This window comes from Charadrius vociferus, unplaced genomic scaffold (assembly GCF_000708025.1).
Source record: "Charadrius vociferus isolate BGI_N301 unplaced genomic scaffold, ASM70802v2 scaffold201, whole genome shotgun sequence".
Lineage (NCBI taxonomy): Eukaryota > Metazoa > Chordata > Aves > Charadriiformes > Charadriidae > Charadrius > Charadrius vociferus.
The window spans coordinates 2,940,520-2,962,270 of record NW_009646936.1 but is presented as its reverse complement, the minus strand read 5'-3'; the positions used below and the strand labels follow the sequence as shown (position 1 = coordinate 2,962,270).

The following is a 21,751-nucleotide window of genomic DNA, read 5'->3' as shown; positions in this document are numbered from 1 at the left end:
AGTAACATTACTAATTCTCACAATGGTAGCTCAGTGAAAAAAAATGCTGCAGAACAAACCTGCCTTCATCCAGTCAATTTTTGGAAAGAGTTATAGCCATTTGGAACTGAGCTTTTACTTGAAAACTCTTTGGAAACAGGATACTGCTCCCAAGCACTTTCAGCCCTTTTGAGACCTGGAATGAGATTCATCTCACTCAGCTTCAGACATCTGCACTGTAGCTGTCTACATCTGAACCCTATGTCCCTTTGTCACTGGAAAGAAATACACATTTGTAATGTGCAATTCATCTAACCTATTATGGACGTCTGCTGTAGGGTGAAATAAATCGCATGTGTGAAGTGCCCGTTTTCTCTCTGTTGAATCTAAAAGGCACCCATAAAGACTGTTTCAGAGGCGGATTCAAAAGCCCATGAGAGGAAACCCCTCCCCAGTTTCAAAATATTTCTTTCAAATTTTTGAAGGACTATGAAACAGTTGCTACAGTTTTATGTATTTAGACTTAAAAAAATTAATAAGAGGAATGGTGTAATACACTGTTGGCAGGCAACGTGCCGCTGGAATAATTTACAGCAGCAGTGTTTGTCTTCATGGACCAACTTGCATTGAAGTCAACCATTGTACCATACAGCGGTCTGTAGAGCAGTCTGAGGCCAGGGATGGATTTGTCTGGTCAAAGGTGGAAGCCTCCCCCTCATCTAATAACCAAGACACTCTCCCCTGGCTTTATAGTCAATGGAGAGAAACAAGAGCCTGTGGGGCACAGCTCATCTTACCCTAAGGTCAATGGCAAAAGCCACAAGTCTCGTACCTTTCAGGTGCCTACTTCTCTCTGTCAATTAGCAAAGGTGCCTGGGCTGACTAATTAAAGGCACTTCAAGAGCTGCTGTGGGCAGGACCAGTGCTTCTGTCTGCAGAGGGGAACTGCTTCTGTGGATGCAGCTGCACGAGGGGACTCGAATGAGAAAAATAACTGAGAGCCCCAACCTGATGCCGAGAGCAGCTGTAAAAAATCCTGGTAAAGCGGAACAGTTGTTTTATATCGCTGTTTTGGAGCCTGGAAGCCCACGGTACGTTCTTGGCTGTGCTTCTGCTCACTGTGTGACTTAAAACAGGATAATTATGACTTTTATGTCTTCCAGTTGCTTCAGATGGGAAACAGGGGTAGGGATATCTTCTGATGCCTCTTTGTTTGTCACCACTTCATTTGACCTGTGTAAGCACAGGCAAATTCTCAGATCTTGCAGCTCAACTTCAAAGTTAAGGGAAACTTGGGGTTATTTGATTAGGATTATGCTTCAAATGGTGACACTTTCTATTAGCTAGCTTAGCCCTGGATCAAGCAAGCATAACTTGTTTGGGAGAAAATCCAAGCAATGAATTTATCAGTGAATCCTTGGAGATACAAAATTCATTTTATTGTGTGGCATCGTACATATATGTTTTGCCTTTTCTTCTCATTTCTTTTCATTCTTCTGTTGCTGCAATGTATGCTGGCTCAAATTTGGGAATTGGAGATAAAGCAGGGAGCAGACATCCCTGTTGGTGTACAGCCTTCATCTTTTTTGGAAGTATTCCGCAGAGAGGGCTTGTGCAACACCACCTTTAGTCACATAACTCACTTGCACACTAAGAACATGCATGAGGGGGGCACTTGATGACTACTGCCATTAAGGTAACCAGTAGGAAGGGATTTTAAAATACTCTGAAGTGCTATTGCATTAGCTCTCTATGTTTATTGTATAAAAGAAGCTAAAATGCCTAACATAGCTATATAATACACCACTTGCACGGAGGCAGTGAAAATAATTTTGAAGGCAAAAATCTCAGTAAGGTAGGTACTTCATGGGGAGAAAAGGGGTTTTAATCAGTGAAAACTGCATTGATGCAGAATACTAGGTGATGCAGTCCTGTTACTGAACTTGGAAGCAAAACTGTAGTAATATCGGCCTCACAATTTTGGATTGGACCTGTGTCTCTGCTGTTACTTTTGCTTCCCCTCTAATTTTCACAATTCCAGGCTTGTGTAGTGTATGTGTTTTTGGGTGCTTACACTGTCTACGCCATGTCTCTGCAATTTGTTTGCAAAGTATCTTGTAGGCTGAAGCTACTGTGGTGGAAAATATTAACTATCAGAATGTGTGCAATGCCTAATTAATGCTGGAACTCAACTCTTATCTTCTCACAGCCAGCCAAAAATCTTGAAGTGACTTGTATCATGATGGTTGTATTGCATTTTAATAAAACTTCCAAATTCAGTGTATAAGAGAATTCCCACTTTGTAAGTGGCTGTTCATCTCATTGTTATCACGATTCATGATTCATTCCACTTTCTGACATTCTTGTACATTTGTATGCATTCGCTACACAGGGGCTTGAAAGAGCAGCACATTAGGCTGTTTGCTGAAGTGGTCTGTTACAACGTTTTCTCATAATAAGAGAGCATGAAATCATCCAACTATCTGCTGGAAAATGTGCTAATTATTATTTTCTGAGTGGGTAAAAGGTCACAGCCAATGGGGAAAGGGAAAGACAAGCAAGCTCCACATAACTGCGCATTGGAATTACGCCTAAGGAGGGAAAATAATATTTATAAATACAGTCTATAAAAATAATTTTTAAACTTTTCTGAGAGCTTTACCATGTTGTCAGACAGGAAATATAAGAATTATTCCATGTCAAGACTAGAAAGGCCTACTCATAGAAGCAGAGTTTTGGTACTAGCAGAGAATAGGAACATTTTATTTTCAAATTCATAATGCCAACTTTGATCATCACGCAGGAAATACACCAGACTTTAGAAATCCTGCCACTGACTTCTATGGTAGAATAAAACAGAGAGAAGGGGAAATAACTCACCAATTTTTTTAATTACTGTTAAGCCAAGACTTTTAAGGGAGTTTGAATTCCAAACGTGTATTCTAAGAAAGGAAAACATTTTCTTTCATTGAACAGCCCTGGGGGTGGCTGGCTTTTTCTCCCCCCCTGCCCTTCCTAGGGAGTTTTTTGTTTTTCTTTTTTTTCTTGTATGTACGTGTAAAAATACAAAATCATTTGTAAGAAGTGCACTTAATTCCTCACTCTCAGCTCACATTTGTTACAGATTTTGTTTGGCTTCCAGTTTGCCAGAAGGGAAGGGAAGAGTGTGCTCCAGCCAGGGAATGCTGCTGTCCACTGAAAAATGTGTTTGGATGGAGCAGTTCTTTTTCATGGATGGATTGTGGCTTTTGGCAGCAGAGGTGGCAGGAAGCAGTTGCCATAACTACTATACCATTAAAAAAAAAAAAAGGGCTTTAAGTAAAGAGACATTTTTGAAATTATGCTTTACTAACAATCGTGGTAGAATCAATCAGTTAAATATGATGGGTTACAGGATGCCCAATGTGGCCTCTTGGGTGTACACTAAGGATATGCTTTTCGGCTATATTCAGGCATTGGCTTGTAAGGTACATAAGGGAGGAAAATATGTAGACAGCCAGAGAACTGAACATAATCTGCCTTGCGTGGGATTTCAGGGCTTGGCTAGAATCACACTATGGTGTTAAATAGCAGACTAAAAAAAATAATAATAAATGTTTTTCAAAAACTTTAGGGATGGGATTTAAAAATTCACTGAAATGATTTAGAAACATGAGTTACATTTTAAATCAACACCAAGGACTCTGCCTTAAGTGTAGGCATAATTTAATACTTATCTATATTCAAGTGACAGATACTACTCAAATAAAAAGCCCAGATAGAGTTGGTTAACACTGAATACTACCGGAGTAGACCCAGGGTGGTTTATACTGGGTCAAACCCAGCTGAAGGTTTTTCATCCTCAACATTACACCACATGTTTTTGTCACTGGCAAATTGCTTTGGCAGGTTTTTTTTTTGTGCTGTTGGAATCAGAAAACATTTCACACTGCTAAAATAACCTCTGTCTATTGCCATATGGATACCAAGGTAGTTTTTGTGGTCCTCTGGCTACTTTCCTGCAGTGCTTTGAGACGTATCCCAAATGACCAAGTTATTTATTTACTCACAGGACCTTTAGTGAGCTAGTCAGGTGAATTGGACTCGTACTCCTGTTTAAACACTTGTTCTCAGACAGGCTTTATCCCTTAATTCTCATAAGTTTCTGGGGTCAGCACCTATGAGACTGACCCTCAACCAGCATTTGCAACCCATGGTCATGGTGCACCTTCAGTTGGGACCCTTACTCTGGTCCCGCAGAGAGGAGACATGCACCCACATTCCCGTTTCATTCAGCGCGAGGCTTTCTCTTGTGTAATGACACCAAAAGCCCTTGGGGTCCTTCTTAGTCATAGTTAAATCTAAATGCCTTGTGTATCGAAGACACTTTCTACCTACTAACCCTTTGCTTTCAAAGCAAGTGTTACGCCAGGAAGTACATTAGGAATGACTGATTCACTCCTACCCCTTTGTGAGTTGTAATGTATGTTACAGCTACAATTGCTTCCATGCCAGAGTAGGAACCTCCTAGCATATCTAATTAAAGAAATCAACTAAGATTTTATGTCAAGCTTTGAAAAGGCTTAAAATCGTAAAACCGTTTGGGCTGCAATCTTCAGTTTTTTTAGTAACAATATCCACATTCTCACAAATAATTGGGCTATGAAGTCTTCAGCTACTAGTTCTAATGGAAATCCATATTTATACTTACAGAATAAAAAATTTTTGTTCATTATATTTATCTGATAAGTTTAATCTTGTACGAAATTATCCTAAACTGTTAGAGCTCCCTTCTTAGTTACTTCTTGTCCCCCTCTGTATCTAACTGAAAAGTAAAGTAGTTTTTCCTCTATTGCTACTCCATTCTCTTATTTTAGCTGTTCTGCTTTATATTTTAAAGTTTACCCTAATATATGGATTTCTACGAGATCTGAAGTAACTCCCTGAGTTTTCCAAAGTTTCTGGGTGCTGCCTGGTTATGGCTTACATCCAGATTCAAGACAGAAGAGATTCTGTTCGTAGATACTGTTCCTTCTTAGAGCTTTCCCCCCACTCTTTTTTCTTTTGTAGTTGTAAATTAGAAGTCTCCTGATTTTTTTGCCAATGTCTTTTTTTTTTTTTCTAATCTACTAGGTTGTTATCATTCTCTTTTACATATTTCTAGAAATCTGACTAGCTCTGAAAACAAACCAGGTGATGATTTAAATAAACATTACGAATGCAGCCAGAGGAAATGGCTCCTGGGGTAGAAAGTGCAGTCTCTGGGGAAGAGGAACCTGAGACTGGAGTCTTACTGGAAAGGCCTTCAGCAGGCTGAGGCAGGCAGAGACCTCTTGGAGGCAAAGCTGTTCCACAGTAACCTCACAACTTGTCTTTGGTTCTGGCTCTGGCTCTGCCTTGCCTTAAGAAACTATTTTGGGGAAAAAAAATAGCCAAAAATACACAATGAACTCATCCCAAAATAATAATTATTTTGATGGAGAGGGAAGCAAAACATCCTTTGCTTCTCTCTCCTCCCGTCTGAAGGTAGAGTTCTTCATATATAATAAAATCAGTTCACCGTTTCACTTTAATCTGACGAAGGGCTAGCGTTTTGATGGTGATTTCCTGCAGACATGAAGAGGCTGAGGTTTACACAGAAAAGTCCTGCAACTTCCCTTCTCCCTTTTTCTCCCTTTGAAGTGAAGCTGAAGAGCATTACAGCGTGTCTGTACGGCCAAGAGTCTGACTGTGTGTTTTGGCATTTGAATGCCAGACTGGTTGGTAATTTCCCCTTAAATCCTTTCATAGCTCAAATTCCTGTCGAAAGAACCTATATCTCCGCAGCTGCTGGTTTACCATACGGAGTCTGTCTCCGCTATCTGCGGCTGCTCTGCCATTCGGTCTACCCCTCAGAAGCAATGCTGTTTCACGTGCTTTTATTTGGTTGTGTGCAGCATATATTTAAAATGAAATATTGGCCGAAACCTCTCTGGATGGCTGTCAGATCTTAGCATGCCACATAAATATCAGTGTGAAAACATTCCTCCCAGCCCACACAGAATGCATCTAACACTGTTTTTTCTGGACAAAACCATCCCTAAGTACAGCGAGGCCTTCAGCAAAGGACCACTTCCAGTGGGCAGGGCCCTGTCTTAAATTGACCACTTTAAAGTGCTCTGAAAGTTTCCAGTATAATTTTCGTTACCCTTTAGTTACAGACCACCTTTACTAGGTAACTGAGCTTGTTTGCCAACCCGTTGGGTAGCTGCCATCTAAGCAATTGCCTCGGTGGCCTGCTGCCAGCTTCCAACTATTTCAAGATGTGAGTTACCTGATGCTCCCAGGCACTACGGGACTGTAGCGATATTCACTGTGCTGGTGCCTTCCTGCTTACCAAGCAGATGTTTCTTTGTGGTACCTTCACAGCTTTATGGCTGCACGGGGTTGGTTTCCAATGGGCCTCTCTGCTGGATTGCCAGTCAAGGGCAATTTGCACATTTTTTTGCAAGGGTGTGCATTTTAGGCACACTAACACATGCCTACGGCCCTTCTGCAGTTACGAGCATGGCTAGGGCAGAATTTACATCTGCAAACTTCACCAGGGCGTACGGCCTTCGATCATTACCACAGATAAGCAAAATTATCCATGGGCATGAGAATACCTGAGAAATTATCCATGGGCATGAGGGAGGTGATTCTGCCCTTCTACTCTGCTCTGGTGAGACCCCACCTGGAGTACTGCATCCAGCTCTGGAGCCCCCAACATAAGAAGGACATGGAGCTGTTGGAGGGAGTCCAGAGGAGGGCCATGAAGATGACCAGAGGGCTGGAGCACCTCTCCTATGAAGACAGGCTGAGAGAGTTGGGGTTGTTCAGGCTGGAGAAGAGAAGGTTCTGGGGAGACCTTATAGCAGCCTTCCAGGGGGCCTACAGGAAAGATGGGGAGGGACTCTTTATCAGGGTGTGTAGTGATAGGACAAGGGGTAATGGTTTTAAACTGAAAGAGGGTAGATTTAAATGAGATATTAGGAAGAAATTCTTTACTGTGTGGATGGTGAGACACTGGCACAGGTTTCCCAGAGAAGTTGTGGCTGCCCCATCCCTGGAGGTGTTCAAGGATGGATGGGACTTTGAGCAACCTGGTCTAGTGGGAGGTGCCCCGGCCCAGGGCCGGGTGGGCTGGAACTAGATGATCTTTAAGATCCCTTCCAACTCTAACCATTGTATGATTCTGTGATTCTATAGCACCCAGGTCCCATCAGCAGAGGGCCCGGACACACCACCTGCAACTCAAAGCTTAAAAGGAGTAAGTGCCTCAGTGCCTCCAGAGCAAAAAATGTAAAATCCGTTTTGACTGCATTCTATCAAAATAACACCACAAATGTGTAAGGAGGAAAAAAGGTGACTAACAGAGCCAGCACTATAAAAGGAATTAATTTCTGATGCACACCTGTGCGAAGCACTCAGATGAGCTAAAGATAGGCTTCTCTTTGAACATACACAGGATCTGAAAGTTCAGCTGGCTTCACCCCTCAAGACAGTCCAAGAGTCAGTGCCAGCAGGGCCCTCATGCGCTGCTGCCCGGCTCACGCCCCTGCCCTCCTCTTCTCCTGGCAGCTGCAAGGGCAGGGGATGGCGTTCCTTCAGCACCCATCCAGCAGCGGTCACGGCTTCCTGGGAAGTGTTGCTGCTAACGTGAGTCTGCTTAGCAGAACTCAAGCATATCCAGTTGGAGATGTGCAGGAGGGTTTGGCAGATTCGGGTCCTTTAGATAAAGTCTTACTGAGACAGAAGAATAGATGGAAGAAGTAAAATAAAGACACACCAGTGAACCAAATGACAGGTGGGCAAAAATACACACTTACGAGCTTCCTGTGCTAATAAAGATTACAGAAAGCAACACTTCTTACCCCTTACGCCTTCTGAGGCACCCCTCTCTCTCCCATACCTAAATGCACACGCGTTCTCCAGAATTTCATCTGACTACCTTGTCTTACTGTATTCATTTAGCAACACTTGAGGCAGTGAAGCTATGGTGGCAATGGCCACAACGGCTGTTTTAATAAGCTCATCCTCAGGTTGCAGAGAACTGCTACAACAAAGCTTTCTTGAGCAGCTGCTTAAGAAAATGTCTGCGGGCTTTCCCTTAGACATACTTTTCCCAGAACAATCAAGGGAAAGCAAAGAGATTGCCTCCCTTGTCCTCTAAGCATGGAAAAGAATAATTTTCCCTTGGCTTTTGTTAAATGATATTTCCCACGCATTTGCTCTTCCACCTTATCCTTGGGTCAGCTTAGAATGCAGAGTGGTCTAAGTGTGATGAATTTATTACTCTAAACTTTGCAGAGCACGGCATAAGGACAGCAAGGTAACAGTGTAAACAATGTGGAGAGACTTGAACATTTTCTAGTTTAATTATTGGATATATTTTGAGGTTTCCAAAAACTTAAGTTCTTTTATAAAAGGATCAGTTTGGCTAGAGGACAGAAACTGGATCAAATCCATCTTGCACCCCCACCTAAAAATGAGATTTGGGTTTACAAATTCAGAGACTTGGGAATAGAAGTCTCCCTCCTCATACATAATTACGTATAGTTTCTAAAGAGGTGAAATGTCACATTGGGAAGAGATGGAAAATACATTAAGAGAGAATGAGTTCATCTTCCTGATACAGAACAGTCCCTGCACAGTAATGGGATTGTGACAGTGCTGGACATTTGAGAAAGTCTATACTGCTTTCTCTTCTCTATTTGATTTGTATACAAATGGATTTCTGTTCCCAGTAACGGCTTTCTCTGAGCTACTGCAAACTCTAAAATGGGAAATAAAAATGGACTTTTGGGAAGATAGGACCTGCCATAATCACTTGGTGACATTGCAGCTTGCTATGCAGGGAAAAATACAGAGGAGGTACTGAAGTACCTCTGAGATGGTAACACTTGTGGAGTTCTCTGAGAGACAAAAAACATCTAAAAGTAGAGGACAAAGCTGTGGCATAGTTTGCATGTCTGCTACTTCTGCCTGCAGGTGGGCAGGAGGAGACAAGGGGCTGACGGAGGTTTTGCTATGCCACAGCACCCTGGCTGAGGAAAGATGCATGGAAGGATGAAAACCCATTAGTCAATTTTTACTGAAGAGCGTAGCACACGACTCATCTCCCCAAACCCTTTAGGCAGGGTAAATGGTAAAACTGCCTTCTAGCACATGTTTTTCACTGCACCTTCACTGATGTTGACAACTGTATTCTTTCTGATGGGCAGCGACCAGGCTTATAATTGTAAATCTATAAGCTAAGTTTGCTGAAACATCTTTATATACATATAGAATATGAAATAGTAATATTACAAATAGGTAATATTGTGCATATATATAGACATATACTAGACATGTAACAGATTAGACAGATTTTTCTGAAGACCTTTGGCCTCTCTATAGGTACCGACAGTTCTGTAAAGATTCACTGCTGCTGTTTGAACAACCTAAGGAAGAAAAGTTATTCCTAGGCATATATAAATTGATTCTGTAAATAAGAGTCAATATCATTTATAATTTTCAAAACAAAATAAAGCAAAAATTCCACATTAAAAAAAAAAAAGGCAAAATCCAAAATTCATAAAAATGCCAGGAATCAATAGATTAGACATGCACATGGGGTAAGATTTAGAAAGGATGAGTTTGCTTTCACTTTTGGAAAGAAAGCACTGGTTTTGGGAACAAGAAAAACTCCCAATTTAGTGCTGTGGCATGAGAAAGGATAAGCAAGAAATCAGCATGAAAATTGAATTATAATGCATAATAATACGGTTCTATTAGAAAAGTAAATCTTGGTAATAACTCATTTTAAGAGCCACAGTTCAACTGGAGTGGTGTACAGCTGTGTCTCACTAGCCCTAGTTATTGCTCTTCTCTTTCCTTTGACACATGTGTGGTACCACTACATCTGCACACATCTTACACCGCCATTACTCGTTCTGGCAGGTTTTTACTACTCCTAGATTGGTTTATATGGCTAATTATGAATCTCATTCTGAATATCTTAATCCGCTAATTCTGCAGGACGTTGCTTTTGGACAGAAGCCATGGATTTCACGCAGGCTTTGGGAAGGCTCAGAAGACCACCAGTACACGCTGTCTTTCTGAACTGCAGCGAACAGTAACTTTGTCTAAGGCTCTGGAGAAGCACCGAATGCCACTGGTTGTACTTTCTTGTTATATCTCATGACTCACAAAAACACTCCACCCCACCACAACTGAAGTGCAGTGTTTACGTATAGAAAGCATATTGATGCCTTAATTTAGGGGTCAGCTCAAACTCTTCTCGCTCCTCTGTCTCTAGTAGGGCACAAACGGCAAACAGTAGCCCGCAAATATACCATATAGAACAAGTATCTTTGGACCTATGATACAGTTTATATTTATTACTTTTACTGAAATCACAGAATCAAATGTTTTAAGATTACAACTGGTAAATTATACATATGTAATAGTTTACAAAACAAAATATCGGCCTTCCATGTGTCATAGTACAGTGTAGACCTTATACAATTCAGTTCAAATGAATTTATATTTCGCATATTATTTATGATGTAAACTAGCTGACATAGTAGTGCTCTAAAAATGTTAACTCTCTTTGATTAGACACATACTAGGATGCAAAAAGTTTTTTGACACATCTTGTTTTTTCAAAGGGTGCTGGTATTTCAGCCAAGTTATCTGCAATGCACAAAGTGGCACTTTCCAGAATATGCTGAGTGTATAAAGAGGCACGTGTAAGCAAAAAACCCAAACCTTGTGTTTTCCTGTTAGTCTTCCCTACAATACCTCTCTTGTTTTATCTTATCTGATGTTAGGCAGATGACCTGGCAATAGAAATTAAATGGATTTATTGCTATACAGGAGTATTATGCTGCCTCCAATTTACTTGAATTCAGTATATTATTTCCTGTATCTGATGGGATTTTAACAATGCATTTATGTTTGACTGTCAATGAGCATGTTCCATATGATAAACTATCTGAAAACTTCACAGTTCATACAACAAATTGTGTAAACCAGTTCCTATAAATTAAAAGAAAAATTAATGCTGTCACTTAAAGTGGTGTAAGTCTGAAGCAGCTCCTGCAAAGCCAAATGATCTAATGAAGTTACTCAGAATCTACATAGGTGTAACTAAACCCAGTGCAACTACTTTGCCCTGTGAGTGGGATTAACGGAGACCCAAATCCTCATTTGTGTATATACGTACATCTATGTGTTTATATATACACAAATATACACACACACGCACAAAAAAAATGCATTTGCATTTGGCCACAGTCAAGTTATACCTGTGCCCATCTACTTGTTTCAACACGGATTAAGCAAGGCTGATGATGGAAATGATTTTAGTGTCCTTACAGCGACCATGAGCCTCTACAGACAACTTTCAGGGCAAACAACATTGGGAGTTTTGTTTTTGACCTGTAACTCTGCAGTGCGCAGAGCAGCGGGACAGTATCAAGATGTTTGGTACGGTGTGTCTCCTTACACCATTCACCCGGAAGACTAAGAATATGTTTGGGGCATTTCAAATTTTGCATGCTATGACTAAAAACTTGCACTTGTAATAAAATCTCCTAAACCCCAAAGCTACATTTTGTGGTGCCAGCTGAGGTCCTGACAATTTCTCTTACATTAATAGTCATTACGATAAACCAGAAATATCTGCATTTGCAGTGTTATTTGAAACAAGAATGTTGAACTGGCTTTACTATACAAGCTACTATCAGTGTACCCACAGTTAAAAACCCGTTCGAAAATGTTACCAATGACAAGTATGAATGCAAAGATGCACTCTGGCAACTCTATAAAAATTAAAAGGAACAAACCCCTCCAAACCAGGAATTTGTTTTCTTAAAATTGCAGCGCGTGCTCAGAGACTCCTTTTGGCTCTTGCCATAGGCTCCATCTACCTCAGTGACACAGAACAGCACGGCATGCGTTAGCACGAGGAGAAACACTCACCTGAAAATACTGCGGAAACCCCACTATTATTAAGGCTTCATCCTTACAAGTCCTGTTTCAAGCCTGCCCTGAAGATTGTCAGAGCCAAGGCTTATAGCAATTTCCCACCATTGTGGAGTGGGTCATAAGTGAGGAAGCACCCCCCACTGGCCATCGCAATTTCATCTAAAGCCTCGTTGCTGCCTCCAGCTCTTCGAGAGTGCCTGGACGGCAGCAGGCACTGGGCAGAGAGGCTGAGCAGGAATTTAACTCGGGTGAATGTGGGCAACAATAAGCAAGATAACTTGCAACGGTTTGAAACAGATTATTTGCAGACTGTAGTACTGCCCTGATGGTGAAGTGGCTACGGAAGTCATCTGTACTGTTAAATAAACTGACTGTGGAAAAGCTGTGGGTTTGTCTATATTGTGTTTTTTTCCCTTACACTGGGCCCAGAGCAAGTTCCCTTGAGTTCGGCACAGTGGGACTGGACGAGAAGTGGAAGCAAACAGACATTGTTATTTTCAAGGAAACACAGGGAACGCATGCTTTGCTGACTTTTTTGCGTCTGACTTTGCCTGATGTGGTGCAAAGAGCTAGAATACAATGAAGTAAAACACTACAAAGCTTTCCAAATTGGGCTTTTGACATTTTATAGCCATGTATACATATTTATATATGTATAAATGGTGGAAAGACTGAAAAAGTAGCTTTTTAATGGTTCAGTCCTCATAAAACAAACCATACATTGTTTCAGCTGTATTTTTGAAGAGGCACACAAGAGTTTCTCTGTAGTGTTTTCACTTAAACATAAGAAGCCGCATGAGAGAGGACTCACGTGCCACCTTGGTAACTCAGAGAAACTTCATGCACACATGGAGGACTCCCATCTGCTAGAAGCCTGAACTTGCTCCTGTTGAAGCAGAGGGTAAGACTCCTGCCAGCTTCGGGGGTAAATCACTGGGGCATGCAGCAGGAACTGCACGTGCCTGGGGGAAATGGGTCTGTTGTCTGACTTCTTTAGGAGCTGGTACAGGTTTTTTAGGCCCGGAGACCTTTATGATTTGCTAGTTGAGAGATTTTAGAAATGAAGCGCAACAAAGAGCTTTCACCGTGCAGATGTCACAAAATTAAAAAATCTACAACTTCTCTAAGAAAAAGATGGTAGCAGAAAAAGAATACACATCTATACAGTGTGCACACATGTATACACATATATTCCTGTTTCATGCAGAAAGCTTTCTAAATAAAAATGTACAAAAAATAACCAGTGCCATACATTATGTAAACTCACAAGGTGTACTTTCAACATAAATTTGAAGCATAAATTAAAAGAGAGCAAGAAAGAGAGACAGAGACGATAGCAAAACATTTTAAATATAGAATTTGCACAATTGGTATTTTTGTTAAATAAGAATAAATAAATTCATTACATCCGTTCACATACCAGTTGTAAAAACAATAAATTATTTTATTTTTTTCAGTGCTGTGTTGCTTTTTTTTTTTTTCTTTTTTTACAATTGTGATTAATCCACAAGATTATTCCCTCTCCCCCTTGTGATAAAACTGTTTCCACAGGAGGGCAGCTAAATTTAATTTTTTGTATACAGTCAAACCAAAGATGATTGATAGGCTTTTGCCTAGTGGGAATGTCTTATTTGAGAAGCAGATGCTCTAAAACCCACTGATGCTTAGGGGTCCAACTCCACCTAAGGCCACTGGAGATGTGTCCTGAGAAGTCAGCAGGGAATTTAACACTGAGGATTGTTTCTTTCTATGGAAAGAGCAATACTCCGGATTTCTATCCCCTAGATGCATTTCATGAATTCTGTTTGGCAACACTCCGTAGTAATGTAAACAATGACATAACAGTGTGAGTGACAAGGATTTTAGTTGAGAACAGAAGCTGAAATGACAGTCATACCTTGCACCAATTTTTCATTCATCAGTTACATGAAATAGCTATGACTGACAAAAGCAAGGTTTGGAATTGGACTCTGATCGCAAAGAATAGCTAAAAAGCAAGTGCTAACTAGAGCAGACTCACACTTTTAGGGTTGCTTCCTTGGTCTGTCCCCTTTGCCCTCTCACCATATAAAGGCAACCGCTTTTTGCTCATGCTGCTTTGCTTCATTACTACACTGGCGAAAAGGGAAAAATCACTATAGTGGTTTGTTCTCATATTTATTCATTTGTTATAAATAAACTCTTTCTATGAAAAAAGATACTCGATCTAAGGAAGCTTTAAATTTATACCCGCGTATGGTATTACTCTTCTGGAGCCTGAATAGCATCCAAAAGCTTTACTCATCCTGTTGAATATATAATAAATTATTATTATGATGCAAACACAAATACTTGCACATTCTGTCTCTATTATGATAAAACACAGGAAAAACAAATGCCACTTAATACAGCAGCTGTACGTCGAGACAAATGTTAAGTCTACGCTGAGACACGTTAAGTCTCCTTATTATTCCTCTCATGGCGGTTTCTATTTGTTATGAACTTTTTTGAGAGGTCCTAGAACATGTGTAATACATACATAAGTATAAAAATTAGATTATTTAAAAGGAAAATAAGACACTTCAAAATGATCTTATGTGAATAGGTAGAGAATGCATAAATTTTAACTTTCCAGAACTCTGCAACTATTCAGAGCCTTCTGAGAGTGGAATCACAGATTAAGTGGGGAATTTTCCTCAAGACCCACAATTTTGCATAGGACTACTCCTAATAAAAAGGCCACACCGTTCTTGAAAGCTGAAGACGACTACTAACATTCGGTGGTAATTCATTTGGACAGAGGAGGACCTGCCCCTATTACTGTTTATTTAGGACAGGGTACACAAATAGATACTTCTCCAGGTTTCATACTTGTAGATGGAGCAATTCTATGCTGTTTTGAAATCATCACATGCTTTCTTAGAGTTCATACAAACATGCCACACTTGCAAAAACATGTTTGTGTTAGCCTGGAGTGAGACCTGCCCTTCTTGCTACACACACCGACAAGTTTTCTCTACTGATCTCATGATTGGGGTTTTCAGAAGAGCCTGGGGTATTTCAGTGCTCGAGTACCACTGACTTACAGCTGTGAGGCTGGTCTGAAAATCCTCCCGCAGACTCATACTCGCTTGTGTGGATGTGCGAAGGAATAAAAGACAGATGAGATTCTATTTTTGTCAGCATAGTATAATCATGTCTTCTGGTACCTGTTATTCTAGGGCTTAATTCAAAGCCTGCTGATATAAAAGGAAGTGATTTTAACAGGGTTGCTGTGAGACCTCCACCTGTTACCTGCATAAGGAGAAATTTCCATCCTCAGTCGCAGAACTTCTACCAGACAATAATGGGATTCAGAAGTTGCTGCCAGTGAAAACTATTACCGGCTACTGCCTGATCTGTGGAAACAGTCTTATTATTATCGGACAAGTCCTCCACATCCTGATGTGGTTTGACTTCCACTAAGGTCACTAGACCCCTCTTCCTCCCAAACGTGGTAGATATACAAAACATGAATGCCTTTTGTAGGTTTGAAAAAAAACCCAAACCAACCAAAACCACACACAAAACAATCAAAGAAGACAAATAGTTACAAGCTTTTGCTGGTAGGATGAATACCAGAGTTAGACATGATGGACAAAACAGTGATAATATATTAACTGCTTGCTGTGTTTTTTTGACCTTTATAGCCTCTTCAGAAGATCTAGGTACATTACACATTGTTAGGTTCAAGGTGGAAGCCATAGAGAAAATAACAGAGAAAGCAGTTGAACACAGCCTCAGAATATCTGAGTTAGAAGACACTTGATTATCTTACCTGTAATTTTTGGTTCTCTAACTAGTTTCTACAAAATACAGTATGCCTTTGTTCTATGGAAAGAAGAAGCTAGCAGCTATTGTTCATCGACAACAAGGACCCCAAGCTGTGACACAGCTGGAACTAGCGGAAGGTTTACAAGCAAAGTGTACACAAATTCCTTTTAGCAGCTAAATCCTCCTTCTGTGTGTGTCTGACACACACATGGTGAGGAGTTGCTGATGGTGCTGGTATTTGAGCAATGTACACGTGGGAATCCCTGGTCTTGCAAGCTGCTGCACTGCTCCTTCTGAGAACTTCTCAGTGGAAACACGGTATTTGTCACTGAATAATGATCTGCTGTCAGGAAATTACTAGCATGAAAATGCGTTTCCTTTTGTCAAAACCAAAAGGTATTACTTTTTAAAACCAGCAGCAAGCTCTTAATTTTCCAGTAAAACATCTGTGGCCCTTTCTGAAGAATGGATCGAGTCCACAAGGGCTGCAGATAAACTTTGGTCAATCACTTCGCTTATGTCGTTTGTCTTCTGATTTTTTAATAGAACCAACTGATATAAAGTGACATACCAAATGAAAGATATTTACAAAACAGATAAAATAAGCTACTGTGGTATCATGGGTACATGTGACTTTTTCTAAGGACATACTGTATTAGAGGTAGGTGAAAAAGGGGAGATGATTCTGTAACCTTCAAATATCCCAGGATCCTCCACTCACTAGTTTTTCTTCTTTTGCATTATTTTATTTTATATTTTTGCAGACACTGAGGGCTTATAACAACTTTAATGCTAAGTTTTTTGACATATTAAGATCACCCTACTATTACTTAAAGCAGTGCACATCTTCATTTGGTCCAGATAGGCAGATTCTGCCCATAATTTGAGACTGTATGTAAGTACATTGAAGCCTTTGCTTCTCTCTGTCTGGGCAGACCTAATACCAGTATGTCAACAATGGCTTAATCAAACCTCTTTTAAAGAAGATCACAACCACAGGTTAACACTTTTTCAACAAGCACTGTTTAAATGCTGACGGTCTCTGGGAGAGAAGACATCCCTTAGCTAATTTTCCATGCCCGTCTTTGCACTGGACAGTCCTGGTGTGCCATCCTGTGTCACATGTTCGAGAACAAGAGAGCCACGGCCCCGTAACCCAGCGGGGTTGCATGAGCTGTGGAGTTACTTTGCTGCTGCTGCTGCCACTGCTGCTGACAGAGTTAGTCATTTGCCCTTGCTTCTTTGGCACGAAGAAACTGTAGCGCACATCCACTGGTTGAGTTGGATCGGTCGCAAGTATCTGAACAATAAGAACTTCCTTTGTGGCAGAGTGGCCCATCGCATGCAAGAAATCATCTTTGTGACTCCAGCCGCTGTAGTTCATGACAGTCCCGTTGATGTCAATGATTGTTTCTGAAGTGGAGATCATATATTTTCCATTGACAAGGTACTCACCGTTCTTCTTTTTCAGGGCCAGGTAGGCAGTAAACCTGCTCTGGTCCTTAGTCTTGAACTGCCGAACTTTGATGTGTGTTGCTCCTTCTGGGATTTTCACTATATCTGTGTAGCCCTTGCTGAATGAAGGGAAAAGAAAAAGAGTATTCAGTAGCTAGTGTGAAATAAACCTCAAGTCTTACTGCAAAGCCGAAGGAAGTCACTGGCATGACACATCTTGCTTCGTTTTAGTTCAGGCCCTGAATCCATCTGGTTTGAGGCTCGTCTAAGATTAGTTTAACCAGGTTCCACTGTTTGTCTATTGTACTGTTCTTTATGTTCTTGCAGAAATGTCTACCGCGCTTATTTCAAATTGCTTAATCTTTAGCTTTAGTAGCGATTTTACGTGAGTCAGATACGAGAGGAATGAAAAATAACAGCTAGCTTATGTGTTTCAGCAAAGGGTGGGAGATATGAAATACGATGCATGCTTCGCCTGCCAAGGAAAGATAATGAGATATGCATTGGTTACAGCTGTTTCTTGCTGCCTTTGCTATAATGATGATTAAGGAAAGCATGAGCAGAGTAACAGCTGGATAAAGGTACCTTGGGAACATTTAAAAATAATCTTGATCACTGACAAAAAATTTGTTTACTTTGAAAGTCATAAAGCCGAAGATTAATTGTCAAGTGCCTAATATGAGGTATACATAAATTGTAATTTGTACCGTCACAGAGTTCTCTGAGTTGCTACTTATGAAGTATCTTAATGCAAATCAGAAAAAGATATTTAACTCTTCTGCTGAAAGTGACAAGCACTCAAAACCTGCAGGTGTGCTGGAACCTATCACTATAGCAAGTATGTCATTTATTTTAACTTTACTGATATATATTTTAACTATACTGATATATAGAAAACATGTAAAGACTACACATAGCTGTAAGCTATCAGCTGGACTTTGGAGACATGCATTTTCATTTCTAAGCCTGTGACAAAACAATTCTGCAAGTGTCTCGTATCTGAAAAGTTTAGTGCTGAAACTTCTAGAAAAAAAGGAATGAGAAAATATACTAAAAATATATAAAAGTGAAGGGGTCTCCCTTGGGATTGTTTAAAGAACAGCCTGCTAATTTCGAGAATTTTTGGCTGCACAAGTAGAGACTGCACAGACTACAGATTAAACACTTGTGCTACTCCCCTGCTATTTCCAGCAGTTATGGGACAATGGCTAAAACTCTACTGATTTAGCACCTCCATAAACCTGAAGGAATATGGTGTGCAAAACAGGCTGGGGGGACTCTGCTCTATAGTACTGCACACATATTTTTACATAACAGTTGCCAAAATAACTCTGTTAAAACATGTTATTTAAGTTACAAAATCATTTGTTGAAAACTAAAAGCAAAGCTGGACAATTCAAGTCATCTGCACACAGAAGTGTAACACTCCAGGTGCACAAAGAAGTACTTGCAGCCTTAATTCTCCTGTTTCACAACTTCTAACTATTTGGCATTTACAGCCTTTTAAAAAAGTTCTTAGGAAACAAGTTTTCTAGAAGTTTATGTTTTGACTGCTTTAAAAGAGAGGAGTACAAACAAATGTTAATATGGCAATTGTCTGCAATAGGAAATACTAGTTTCCCCTTATACATTTAACAGTTTCCCAGTACATTTTAATGTACAGGTTGCTACAGTTTTGTTTTTAATGGACAGCAATGCAGGAGCTGCTATTTTTCAGTGGAGAAAAGATGATTTTACTACAGCTGCTGCCCTTTCATATGTAAAAACAAGTTTACAGACAATTAAGATTTCACTATTTAATGACCGGTTTAATTTAAAGTCAATTACTCGCAAAAGGGAATTGTCTCAAATAGTATTTCCAGCAAAAAAAAAACCTTTGTCACCCCAAAATTCAACCAAAATCAAGTTAGAACATACTTGTTACTTACAGGTTGACTATTACTTTCTAAACAGGACAACTTTTTGAATGCATTGAGGTTGAATTAATATTTTACTCTCTGACCAATCTCATTTCAGTTAAAGTATGATTTGAGGAGTAAGATGGTAACTTCATAGCAATAATTATAATAGAATGTCACCATTTCCAACTATATCTACACTACAAATCTGTCCCTACTGAAATTGATGGAGACCCTTCAACATTTTTGCTAGAGCCTGGATTCCAGCACAAGGATCATTACTGAATTACATGAAGTATTATCTCACACTGTCTTCTTCATTTAGACATCCCAGACATTACAATATTTACAAATTGGAAAAGATTTGGTTTACATAATTACTAATTTGGAAGGAAAGTCATTCTTTTTGGCAGAGGTGTTTTGGCATCCTTAGGTGAGTAATCATTGGTTTACCAGGAAGAAGATTAGTTATGTTTATTTTTAGAATAAATTCACTCTCGAAACCATTTTTGGCTGCTATTAATCAGTATGTTGAAATGTATAGAAATAAAAGGTCATTTCAGGAGTCAGATTTCAACTTCTGGTAGCTTTCAATATGCTATGTAAGAATTTGGAAGATATAAACCAAAATCAAGTTGATGTACATTTGAAAAGGATGGTACACTAATGCAGTCACAGATATTGAGTAGAAACTGTCAACTGAAAGTTGCTAAGAGTAGATCACTACAGCAGCCCTGTGAGAGCTTGGAATCTATAAAAATGATAATTAAAAATCCTCATTTTCCTTTGACTCTTTAGAATTGAAGAGGGAGGAAAACAAGAGTTCAGACAGAAGGCAGACTTACTTGACATTGGTATCTCAGTACAAAGCTTACTGATGCCCTCAATGTGGTCAGGGAAAACCACAGGGGCAGATCCTTATATTTTACTTGTATTAAGTTTTATTACAGTTAAAAGCTGAACTCTGACAGAAAAACGTCTTATGGATAACTGCTATAAATATTTTGATTTAAAAACAATCCATCTGGAGACAGATATTATGCCAGTGGACATGAAGGGATATAGCAAATGCCATGTTTAAGCCTATGTTTACTTTGGACATCTCATGTAATCATCTAAGCTCCACATGTACTCAGCAGTGTGAAAAGGTATTTTTAGGGTATAATCCCTCTCAGCTATTAAGGAATACTTTTACAGCTGTGCGGTTATGCTGTCTGCTTCTCTCCACTATCTACACAAGGAATTAGTGTCACTAAATCAGGTGGGATGTCCTCATTGTCTTTCAAAGTTAGATGAGACGGAAGGTGTTCTCAGCGTGTACTTCCTAACACAGCATCATCTGGGAAATGCAGAGTTTTGGATACACCCAGATTATTCTGACCCAAACAACTTTCTGATTTTTCTCTTCCCTTTCCTCTCTCATCTAGAAACCCGAAGCCAGCTGACCAGCGAGATTAGCAAGTAGGACAACATTGTATGGCTTATTCTCGGTAAACTTCCTATTACTGGGTGCTCACCTGTGTCACTAGCACTTTCTGTCAGAAATGGACCGGGTACAGTGTTTTGAGAGCTGATTATTTGCCAGTTCCAGTGTATTGTTAAGAGGTCAGCTGTAAACATCTGGAAAGTGCAATAAAGCACATGCAATGTACTTTTTTGCTCAATCTTCATGTGAAAGTAAATTGCTTTTAGAGACAGAAAGCAAGCAAGCACATAGCAGAGTTACTATTTGCACAAGATATATTTGCTAATCAATACCTCTTTTTGGTAAAGGTTCCCATGACTTTTGTGCAGCTGGAATTGTCTCCTCCACACACCCCACACTTGTCATACTGGAGCTTTGAACCGATGATGCCATCACAACCGGTTCGGATGCATTTTCCCCGGACGCAGACTGAATTACTGTACGGTCGACATTCAGTCCCATCGGTTACCTAGGCAATCAAATGACCGTTAGTTAAAACTACCACAGAAAAGATTTACTTTTGTGAATCTGACTGACAAAACCTACTTATTTCTGTCACCCGTGCAGAACAGAGTGCCTGCCCTGACAGCCCAGGCTGGGTTTCTAACATTCCCAGCACAAAAGATGATGAAATTTAGCAAAAGGCTGAAAGCAATGACAGATAACTCCACCGTTGGGCACTAAAATTACCCTGGCTTTAACGATGATCTCACAGCTTATTAATAATAGTAGTTGTAGATAGCCTTGCATTTGAGCTATCTACATCTAAATGTTACCTTCATAACATTTCAAGGTAGAAAACTGCAAGTATAAACGTGGGAGACACTTCAGTTCGAATTGCATATGATATAACAAACTGACCACAAGTCTCATCTATATTAATTGGCTAATTATTCTAAATTAATTGGCTCTATAAGAGTTACTCTGGACTCCCTTAACATAATTCAGGGTAAAACTTACTCTTTTGCTCATTTTACTCTTTCTCCTCCAGAAAACCCCAGAATGACAGATTACTATGTAGGAAAACACCCCTTTATCCACTACTGAAAACAAACTAGTGCAGAACGCACTAAGAGGCCCATATTTTTCATGAATCTACATACAGAGATGTGGAAAAACTTATCTCATTCTAGAGGCCAAATTCTGGTCATCATACTTAACCAGTGGATCAAACCATTAAATCTCATCACAG

At 40.0% G+C, this 21,751-nt stretch overlaps 2 protein-coding genes across 2 annotated transcripts in view; both read right to left on the bottom strand.

The window, feature by feature from the left end:
- The window catches only part of ADAMTS1 (ADAM metallopeptidase with thrombospondin type 1 motif, 1), a 29,890-nt gene extending 24,053 nt beyond the window's left edge, over window positions 1-5,837 (bottom strand). Inside the window, exon 1 of the mRNA XM_009894932.1 lies at window positions 5,797-5,837. Coding sequence (XP_009893234.1) covers window positions 5,797-5,837 — 41 coding nt within the window. The remainder of the gene's footprint in view (window positions 1-5,796) is intronic.
- Window positions 5,838-16,741: 10,904 nt separating this feature from the next.
- The window catches only part of ADAMTS5 (ADAM metallopeptidase with thrombospondin type 1 motif, 5), a 42,957-nt gene continuing 37,947 nt past the window's right edge, over window positions 16,742-21,751 (bottom strand). Inside the window, exons 8-9 of the mRNA XM_009894931.1 lie at window positions 20,853-21,028; window positions 16,742-17,315 (exon numbers count right to left, since the gene is read on the bottom strand). Coding sequence (XP_009893233.1) covers window positions 16,742-17,315; window positions 20,853-21,028 — 750 coding nt within the window. The remainder of the gene's footprint in view (window positions 17,316-20,852; window positions 21,029-21,751) is intronic.